General features: G+C 44.0%; 1 protein-coding gene across 8 annotated transcripts in view; it reads left to right on the top strand.

Annotated features, from left to right (window-relative positions):
• Positions 1-8,475, top strand: part of LOC108234872 (nuclear factor 1 B-type) — a 69,671-nt gene extending 61,196 nt beyond the window's left edge. For 6 of the 8 annotated variants that reach the window (XM_017414464.3, XM_037976339.1, XM_037976337.1 and 3 more), the window contains 2 exons: positions 150-238; positions 6,043-8,475. In XM_017414464.3, the coding sequence (XP_017269953.1) occupies positions 150-238; positions 6,043-6,175 (222 nt within the window). In that variant the 3' untranslated portion in view covers positions 6,176-8,475. The remainder of the gene's footprint in view (positions 1-149; positions 239-6,042) is intronic. The other 2 variants (XM_017414462.2, XM_017414467.3) reach the window with 2 other exon arrangements.
• Positions 8,476-10,693: the final 2,218 nt, after the last annotated feature.

The following is a 10,693-nucleotide window of genomic DNA, read 5'->3' as shown; positions in this document are numbered from 1 at the left end:
GGGGGGGGGGGGGGTGTCATATTTCTTTGTTTCTGCTGCTTGTCTGCCTCCTCTGCATGCCTGTGTGTTTTCCCGTGTTGAGTTGTGGTGTAATCTGAAGTGGAAGTTGTCTTGGCCCAGTGATCTGACTGCTAGGTTTCAATTGACAGCTGAGGAAGTGTGACTGGAGCGTGACTCAAAACGGCAGACATTATGGCCCCAGTGCCACTGACGACACTTTGGGGATTACTTGGCAAAGGTAACCTTTTCGTTCTTTCATGTCGCCTCTCTCTCTCTGTCTCTCTCACACGTGTGCACTCTGACACTCTGATACCCTCCATATTCATGACATACCCATCACGCATCACCGGGTCCTGTTGTTAATTCTTGACCTTTTTGACGCCTACGAGTAAAATCTCTGTTTGTGAAGCTCTTACGATAGATAGATAGATCGGGCACCTGTTTTTTTCTAAATACCCACAATCCTCTGTGTTCCTCTCATGTTTTTTACTTCTTTTGTCATTTTTTTATGACTTTGGTTTTTTTTTCTGCTCTCTCACTCCAGCTTGTGAAACGTAACGGTTAAAAAAAAAAAAGGCGGATTTTGAATAACAGCTAAAGTAATTTTCTGTGTGTTGAGGTGGAGCTCAAAAAAAGTTTGGAGAAACCGTTTGATTCTGACCGAACCGACGAGCGAAACGAACCCAAAAGGGTTTATGTCATCGCTGTTATACACTGCTGCCACTTTCACTTTACATTATTTATAATATTTATTACTTCTGTAACTGTCAGGCACGGCAGTGGAGGGGTGATGGTTTGGGCCACAAGACCTGAGCACCTCTGATCCAGGAAGTCATCGAATTTACGTGAATCTCTTGTTTATTTGGAGCAAATAAACAGATGTGTTATTACCCCGTTACTACTGTAACTGTCAGGAGGGGTGATGATGTGGGGAGGGGGTGTTTTGCAGCCACTGAGCTGACGGTGACCTCCTCCGTGTACCAAAGGGTTCTGGAGCCGAAGTCTGGCAGAAACCGGGTCGTAAAACAGAACGGCGGCCCCGATCTACAGCGGAACGGTCCGACGGAGACGCTGAGGCGGGACCTTGAAGAGAGCCGAGCGGGAAATAAATGTCGGGAAAACGTGACGTAACGTAAAGAAGAGCGGGGCAAAGAGTTCCTCCGCAACCACGCGAGGCATCAGTGAAGTCAGACAGGAAATGCTACAGAATCGTGGGGCGGACTTCCTTTGTGTTTGTTACACAGCAGCATGGTGAAGTCTGCTGTGTGGCTTTGGTCACTTCAGGTTAGATTTGAGTCGTTTTAGAACCAAATCTTTATTTTTTTAAAATACATCCTGATACATAAAAGCCTAAAAGACCTGAAAGAAGCTGGACCTTCCTTCCTTCATAACTACGACAAGATCTTCCTTCCACTTCACAAGCGGGAAAGAAAAAGCTTCACAATCACTTCTGACAAAAAAAAAACAACAATTCCTTATTTCCGCTCACGGCACGGTTCCTCTGTCGGACTTCACGGCAGAGTTACCCGCTGTGGAAAACGGTTCGGGAAAACGTAAAAATAAAAAACTGGAATCGTCGAAGTCGTTTCAGGTCGGACCCGGAGCCGTGTGAGGATCGCTTCCAGCTCGTGTTTAAACAAGCTCAGCCCTGTTTGACTTTACGCCTCGCTCTCCTTAACTTAAACTCACAGGTCGTGCCCCCTCGCCTCCCCCCAGACCCGCCGTCCTCCTGGTCCCGTTCTGTATTTCTGTCCCTCTCCTGAGGGGAGAAAAAAAAAAACACCCTGAATCGTTTCAACACGGCAGAGTGAGCAAGCTGAGCTAAGCCTTTTCCTGTTTGCCTTCTTTTCCCTGGATATGTAGAGGTATCTGTGCACGAGCATGCGTGTGTGTGCGTGCAGGTCATTCTGTGCTTGCTGGAGTTATAAACACACACACGGAGCAGAAAGCCCCTTCGACAGGCCTCCTAATAGGTGGGCAGAGGTAGCAGAGAAGTGCCTCCTGCAGCAGTTTGAGGTCTCTTTTTTTTTTTTTTCCCGCCTCGTGGGCGGCGCGGCGGCTGAAGGTCGTTTATTTTATTACAGTAGCTCCGCCCCCTCTTCTTTTATTTATCAATGTATTTTTTTTTGTGGATGGGTCGTTTCAGATAGAGATGGGTTTCTCTTTTTCCTCGCCTCCGAATGAAAAAAAAAAAAAAACGCTGCCGGACTCGCAGCGTTTGCCGCTGCGCAGGAAGTGGGTCAGCAATCCATTAAGATGCCATTAGATAATCTAATTTGGCGAGCTAATCCTTGAAAACGAAGCGCGCTGCTTCGGGCCGGGGGCCGGCGCTCGCGGGGAGCCAAATTAGCGAGGTCTGGTGGCGGGGGGGTGGGTTGTTTGTTTGCCTCGGTCAGAGCGAGCCAGGCAGGTACAGCGCCGTGCAAAAGTCTTCGGCCGCTCCTCGCGTCTTTTCCCCCCGTCGCCAGACTTCCCTCGAAAAGCCGGTTCGGATAAATGTTTCGTCAAACTTTTGGTTTTCCTTTCAGTCTTTGGCTCCTCCTCGCTCATTTCCTGTCCGGTACTTGGACACCAAGTTGTCATTTTCAGATTTTTTTTTTCCCCACCTGAAAAAAATGGTTCAAAACGAGCCGTCGTTTGTAGAAATGTGGCGATTTATCACCGGGCTTCAGCTTACGGGAGCGCCGGTTTGAGAACTTCGTTATAGGAAGGGATTTCCCGGCGCAGAGACAAATGGTGACTTTCAAAGGAAACTAAAAGGATTTTTTCTGAAGACAAACATGTTCTAAAACTTCGACTTGAAGGCAGATCGGGACGATGATCTGCTGTTTTAGTTCCTGGGGTCCCTTTTTTTGCCCGTTCCAGAATCACATTAGAATCATTCAGACCTAAAAAGTCTCCTAAACTCAAGGGATGAGCCATTGTTGTGTCGACTTGGACGTGTCACAAGCAACTAGCTTCAGTCTGACACAAACACACAATTTGTTCCCATTTTGTTTAGTTTGGATTTATGAGAAAAAAAACCCAGATTAATCATTCAAACGGTGATTCTGACTTCGGTTGATTCTTTCGCCGTTCTCTGATGTTTTTCGTCATCGTTAACGAAGTCTTTAGCGATATTTCTCCGGCCTTTCTTTAGTTCTGCCGTTTTGCTTCACTCACGGTCGGATGCTGAACTCCGAATTACTCCTCCTTTACATCGGACCTGTCGCTGGGAACCGACCTGAGCAGTCTGTCGCGAAGACGCAGTTTGTTCAGGGTTGAAATGGTCTTTTCGTGATTCCCAGAACCCTTTTAGCCGACGGCTTGTCAAACAGTCGATGACCAACTCATCTCTCTGCTTCTGTTTCTGGTCTCTTATGGATTTCCCCCCCTCCCTAAACCTCAACTTTGAGGTGGTAGTCACATTTTCACGGTCCGGTCTAAGAACCGCACAGAAAATGAACAGAAAAAGTGAAGAAGTCCAAAGAAAAACTTTTAAAAAACCCATCAGAACCATCTGAAGAAACTGCTGCTCGAGAAGACTTGGCTTCCTGGGGACAGAATATAAAGAAGTTAGGGACGGTTTAAAACATTTGGCTCAGTTTGGGGATATTTTTTAAACTTTATATCTCAGTTGGTTGAATTCGGACCTTCAACTTCACCGTTTCTTTGGCATCTTAAGTTCTAATTTGCCCCCGTATCTTCTTCCGAACACTTTCCTTTTAGCTTATTCATCCAACAGGCCTCGGTACTCAATAGACCGACACACACACACACACACACACACACACACACACACACACACACACACACACCGACACACACACACACACACACACCGACACACACACACACACACACTGATAGAAAGAAGTGGTGCAGCTTCAGTTTATAGGATGCAGATACGGGCTGACAGCCATCGATTTTAATGAGATTAAAAACAATTTGCACACAAAAGCCCGCAAGTGGCCTTTTGTAGCTGTGTGGTCTCTCCACCACCACCCCCACCCCCCCGATGTAAGCCATTACATTAGAGGAGTTTCATAAGGAAAGAGAAACAGAGATGGAGGAGGGAGAGGAGGGTAAAGAGAGAACGCTGCAGCCCCTTGGCCGCTCTGTGCGCTCTTTGTTCCGCAAGGTAGGAAAAATTTAATCCCCCGTTTCCTGTCCGATGATTTTTGGCAGAGGAGGGAGGGAGGGAGGGGAGACTGCATGTTGGCAGGTCGGACCAGAGAAGAAGAAGAAAAAAAAAAAAAACTGTTAGAGAGGATTAGCCTTGAAGTCTTTTTTTTTTTTTTTTTTTTTCCCTCTCTCTCTCTTTTTTCTGAACGCTTCTTTGCGCTCAGGAGCCCGAAACTTGAGCGTTGTTTGCTTTTGTTTTGAATACATCTCCTCCGCTGCTTTCCCTTCCCTTTCAGCCGCCGCTGAAGAGCGCGGCGTCCTCGGGGCGGCGAGGTGAACCAAATTTGCACTTTCATTGTTTTAGGTTTAAGAAGTGTGACTGGCGATTTGTATAAAATGCAGACTGGCTGATGAGCTGCTTTCAGCGGCGCAGACGGTGTTGTCTAATAGATTCTGTCCGTTTTTTGTTTTTGTTTTCCGCCTCGACACTGAGCTCCGTCCCTCCTCCCTCACTCCTCCATCTCTTTAGGTTGTTGTTGTTTGCTTTGCTCCTGGCTCTATCCGCGTATCCCCGTTCCATCCGAGTTCACGGCGCAGGTATTCTCGGGCGTCAGCAGGATGAGCGCGGCCTGCGAGGAAGAAAAAAGGAGAGTGGGGAAGTGGTGGAGGGGGCGGGCTAATTATCTGACACGTACGTAGCGCAGCACCCCTCAGGAACAACGCGCTGCTTGTTCCCCGCTCGCGTTTTCAGTTTGCGCCCGTTGCTCGGCGGGAACAATCTCCGTGTTGTTTCTCCATTAGCGTGAGATGAATGGGGATGGGACAGCTTTGTGTAGGGACCCCCACTTTTTTATTTAACCCCCCCCCCCCCCCACACACACACACACACACACACACACCCTCCTGGTGGACTCAGAGAAGCACGACCCTCTTGTGTGACGTGGAATCACCTCAGCTTTTATCTTTTGTCTAAACCACGTAAATCTAAATAGGAAAAAAAAACCTTTAAAGAACGGTTCAGATCTTTTCAAGTGGGGTTCTGTGGAAAGCTTACGAGCAATTAATACGTTACCTGTTGTAGATGGCTCTTAGAGTTTAACGTTGACCAGGCTGACGAGCTAACGGCTAACCCGAGGGGATTCGCAGTTAAAACAAGTCGGCGCTCCAAATGGTGGCGAACGCCTTCGTATAGCTGTTTACGTCGACGTCGGGTTTGAGCTACACGGTTGTTCGCGCTGAAGTCTGTGGTTCTTCACAGCCGCTGTAGACCGTACGGATCTGACCCGGTTTACGGGATCGATCAGTCACGCTTTGGGGACGTCCCGCCCAATCCACCGCGCCCAATCACGGCGTCACATGACAGACAGCGCCGAGGTAGGAGCAAAGCGAGTGAACCCAAGTCAACGCCTGAAAAACATTTTTTATTTTACGAAAGGCAACAAATAGAAGAGAAATTTGATCTACACAACAGGTTGTCTAGGTTGGTCCCATTCAGGTTCTGATCGGATGGCCACGGCGAGCGCAGCTAGCTGTAGCACTTCCTGTGCAGCCTGGGACACTTCCTGCGGGGATGTCAAAATGTTTCCACTGAAATAACCGAACATCGTGTGTTTCCACGACCCGCTGCAAGACTCTGTAAAGCTTTGAGTTGTTCGACGATGGCAGCGATCCACTCGGACTAGCCATTAGCTCGTCAGTCCGGTCAGAATGAAACGGTCCGGTCGTATTTCTCCAAATTAAATTCGTTCGAAAAGCTGTTTCTGCAGAACCCCTTTTCAAAAGATCTGAACTGTCCCTTTGAGCCTTCAGCAAAGCTTCCCGATTGTCCTGATGAGGGAGAAGACGTCCGTGTGCTGCAGAAAGACGTTCCCGGCGTGTTTCTTTTTTTTTCTTTTTTTGTAACCCTTTCCGTGTCCTGTTGTGTGCTCTCTCTTTCAGTCCTGGTACCTGGGCGAGCTTAGTTCCATTCCAAGTGTCGAACGGGACGCCGATTCTGCCAACAAATGTCCACCAGAACTACAGCATAAACATCATTGGTGAGCCGCTGGTCCCCGCCGAGACCGGGAACTGAGGACGCAGACACCGGACGACCCCATCCCCCCAGCCACCGCCGCCACCGCAAACAGGTGTGGCGCATCGAGCTCGCACCGCAGGCGTCCGCAGCCGTGGATGAAACCAGCAAAAGCAGCAGGTGCTGCAGGAAAACAAACAAACAAACAAACAAAAAAAAACCACCAACCTGCCCCTCTTAATCCCAACCTCACCTCTTCCAACGCTCTCCCCGCCCCCCTTCACTCCCACTCCCCTCCCTCCCGACGATGGACGCCGGCCCCCGAAGCGAAGAAGAGGGACGGCTCGGAGGAAAAGACGCTTCAGGTCTGCCGTCTCCTTGCAATCACCCAACCAGTCAGTTTCCGAACTTCTTCAATCCATCTAAATACTGTGATGTATAGATGCCTTAATGTTTTATTGCATGACACTCTAGACTCTTAGCAGTACTATTTTTCCATGTTGGAGGAAGACGTATAATCGAAATTTAAAACACACACTCACACACACACACACTCAAAAACGAGGGGGTCTGCGGATTGACACCCGCCCGGCGGACGAATCAGAGACTCTGGGGTCTCTTGAAAAGAGGCTTCTTTTCCACACCCCCACCTTCATGGAGCGATTCACTGTGTACACCGTAGGAACGAAAACTTGTGAATTCAGAGTGTTTCTTCTTCCGTTCGATTTCAGTTTACTATGATACGGCTTGTTTGTTTTTGTTTATTTTTAATTTGTCGTTTATTCTCTACCGCTACTTATTTCAAGATTTAACACTTAACGGCAAGAGTTGAGAACTCTTGGTTCAGTTTTCTAAAGAAAAAAAACAAACAAAAAAAAAACAACAAAACACTAAAATGCTAGGCTTGAGATTGGACCCCTCCTTGATAAAAATAAAAATAAAGAAAAAACAAAAAAAACCTTGCAAGTCCTTTCCAAAAGGAATGTAATGCTAAAAGAGGAAGAACTAAATTTGCGACAGAGGCAAGTGCAATTGAATTTTTTTTGAAGGGAAGCTATCAGTCTGACTGCCCTGAGACTCTAAAGGAAGGGGGATAATTATGAGATGTTTAAGGAAACATTTGGATCTGATTTCAGTCACGTATCCGTCTCTTTGCATGAGAGGAAGGCAGTCGAAGGCGAGCATAAATCTACCTGTGCAGAGCTGAGCGAAAACCAGCACTTAATTTGAGCCCTTCCCATCAACGTGGGGAGATAAGTTTTTTTTTTTATTTTTTGTTTTAGTTTCTTCTTTTAATTTTTTTTTTTATTTTTATTTGTGAGCGTGTCTGTGTGCGTGTCTGGGAGTTACCAACCTGAAATGTGTCGAGAAATGAGGTTGCAGTCGGCCGTCGGCTTGTAAAGCTGACAGCCACTTTTTGCAAATAAATAAATAAATACAAATAATACAAACTTGAAGGGATAATTCAGATTTTTTGAAAGTGGGCTTCGTCCTGTAGATGGCCCGTTCTGACCTAAAGGACCAGTTAACGGACAAAATGGATTGTCGGCATCTTAAAACGACTCCGATTTCAAACCTTCCAGTTTTTATCTAAATATTATTTTATAAACAAATGGTTCTAACCTTTTAAAACCAGTTAAGTCAGTTATTATAAAGATGGCAGTACAAACATTTATATGAAAGAATATACCATCGCCAGTCAGTTTAAAATTTGATTTGATTTCTAGGAATCATCTCGAGACCGCCAACTTGGTGTTTTCGCGACCCGCTGTGGGGTCCTGAACCTGACTTTGGGAACCCCTATCGTAGACCAGAACACAGCTGTCAGTTTCCCATTGTTATTCCAGCAGATACGTCATTAATTCATAGAATTATTATTACTTTTAACTGTCAAGCACGGTGGTGGAGGAGTGATGGTTTGGGCTTGATTTCGCAGTCTTTGATTTGGCACGAAACTCTACGGTTGTTTGCGGAGACGTCGGCAGTTAGTTGTGGCACGTTTTGGTGCTTATTTTTAAGAATACGGCAGTATTTTTTTTAATATTTACAAAATATTTGCATCGCCCACAATGAATTTGGAGTTGTTTAAAGATGGCGGCAATCCACTTTGTCCTCGGCCATTCGCAGTTTAGCCGTTAGGTTTGTTAATCTGAACAGATTTAAAACGTGTTTTAACCCCACTTCAGAGACTCTGAACTACCTCTTTAAAGACATATTTTGGGACTCTTGAGCGTAAAATTTTCATGCAAAAATGTACTGTAATCTTCTCCAGCTTGTGCAAGGTTGACTCTAAAAGCGGAAGAGGCTGAAAACTGAAAAAAAAAAAAAAAGAAAAGCGATGAATGCGGGTGGTGGCATATTCCCTGAAATCAAGAATTCTGCATGGCAATCTCCCAGCTGTTGCCTCTCCAGTCAAGACGCAAACCTATATATATATACGAGGAAAATCTCTCCGAAACTCTTTAATTTGCACGATGACATATAGTCCACATTACGTGCCTTGCCTTTGAATATAGAGACATCACTACACTTGTTTTTGCTGCATTTATCATTATAGAGAGAGAGAGAGAGAGAGAGAGAGAGAGGAAAAAAAAAGAATAACATTTTTATGATAAGAATTGTTTTGTACTCTGAATGAAATTGTTGATTTTTAACTTCATGTACTACTCTATCTCACAGTTAGGTTGCATATCAAGGCTGTGTATAGTTGCCATTTTAAAGTTTGTAATCAACCGGCAGGTTTTTTTTTTTTGTTGTTTTCGTTTGTTTTTCTCAGTATTTTTTGTTGGTTTTTCGAATAACCTGTCACCCTTTTTTTTAATATTATTTTTATTATTATTATTTTCAGTGCTCATTTTTCTTCATCTTCCAGATACTATTGTGGAGGGTGGAGTTCAGAAGTATGAAAATTATGCAATACCAACTTTTGCCTATGTAGGTAGTGCTTCTAGATGTGTCAATTATTAGAGGCTAGTTTGGAGATAGACGATATGGTAATGCATTTATTTTGTCGATATTGTTGTTCGTCATTGTTGTTGTTGATGATGTTGTTGTTGTTGTTGTTGTTGATGTGGGTGTTTTCCTCTTTTTTTATTGACCAAAGTGGGGACTGCTTCCTATGCAGCAGAGTATGACAAGGTCTTTTTTATTTTTACTGAACAATTACCGGATAACGTGTTCCAGTGTATTATGAAATTTGGTGGAATTGTTGTTTTTTTTTTAAAAGGGTATAATTTTTTTGAAAAAAAAATTAATAATTGGTGTTTTTATGGCTGCAAAGTCACTGATTGGTCTACTGTGACTCTCATTTTTAACTCTCCACCCGGGGTGCTAGCATTTGACCTTCTAAGGAGCTCACATTTTTACCGGAGAGACGGCTTGACTTGAGCCCGACAATCATTTTAAAAGAGATCTTTGTCTTTATTTTCCTTTCCTCTTTTGATGTCTTTTATTCGCTTGCGTAGAATCCCATCCAGACTCGAATCCCTGAAGACGGTCGCCCGCTGTTAGGAGTGCCGTCCTGTTCTCGATGTCACCGAATGCAATTCCCGAGTAGATGCCTTAAAACACATCAGTGAAGTGGCCTGTGACCTGCGCAACAATCACACACCGACTAATGCTAGTGAGACCTGTCCAAATCAGCTCCAGACAGGCTCGGGCAAGCCTTTAGAAAGTATTTTATAAGTAGTAGATTTGTATAAATGTAAATACGATGTGCACACGTCAGTTTCGAGATACTTCCCTAGCAAAGCCAGTAAAGTTCTGAACTATTATTATTATGGCCCAGTAGAAGCTTAAATTAAGTCAATTAGAAGAAATTATAGCACTTAAATAGCACATAGGCAATCATCTTATCCCGTCTGTGCAGTGTTCAGAACTCTCAAACTAAGGCCGAATCCCATTTCCTAGTGTCACTGACACCCCTACCCCTACACTTTGGCCCTAAACTCTAAACTAGACGCTACATTTTTTGCTGAGACAATAAAACGTTTTACCGGGGGAAAAAAATGAAAACGATTTTTTTTTGTGTTTGCTAAGAATATACAACAACGGTACCAATTGCAATTAATTGGAATAATGAACTACACATTACAATGGTTAGTAAAATATTTTACCGGTGAAATACGATGCTATTTTTTTGTGCTTGTTAAGAATAATTGACAGTAAACCCAAACGCCATGTGTTGGAATATATTAAAAAAGACACTACAGTGGTTCTTGAGACCATAAAATATTTTACCGGAAAAATACAAAATATTATTCCGGTAAAAAAAAAATTTTTTTTTTTTTTACAGGAAAAAACTGCCAAATAATTATTGGCAGTTTTTATGCCTGTTAAGAATGATTGGCAGTAAAACCTAACATCAGAATACAATTTCTTAGACTTTACAATGGTTCTTGAGCCAAAAAAAAATTACCGGAAAAACACAAAGATAACGTTACAATGATTGTTGAGAAAAAATATTTTACCGGACAAATTNTTAATCTCTTTAAGAAAATTTGACAGTAATGCTAAAAAATGGGAATACATACACTAAACTAGACAATACAGTAATTCTTGAGATTATAAAATACTTTA

Source organism: Kryptolebias marmoratus, linkage group LG7, assembly GCF_001649575.2.
Source record: "Kryptolebias marmoratus isolate JLee-2015 linkage group LG7, ASM164957v2, whole genome shotgun sequence".
Taxonomy (NCBI): domain Eukaryota; kingdom Metazoa; phylum Chordata; class Actinopteri; order Cyprinodontiformes; family Rivulidae; genus Kryptolebias; species Kryptolebias marmoratus.
Note: the sequence above shows the minus strand (reverse complement) of the source record. Positions and strands in the feature narration are given on the sequence as shown.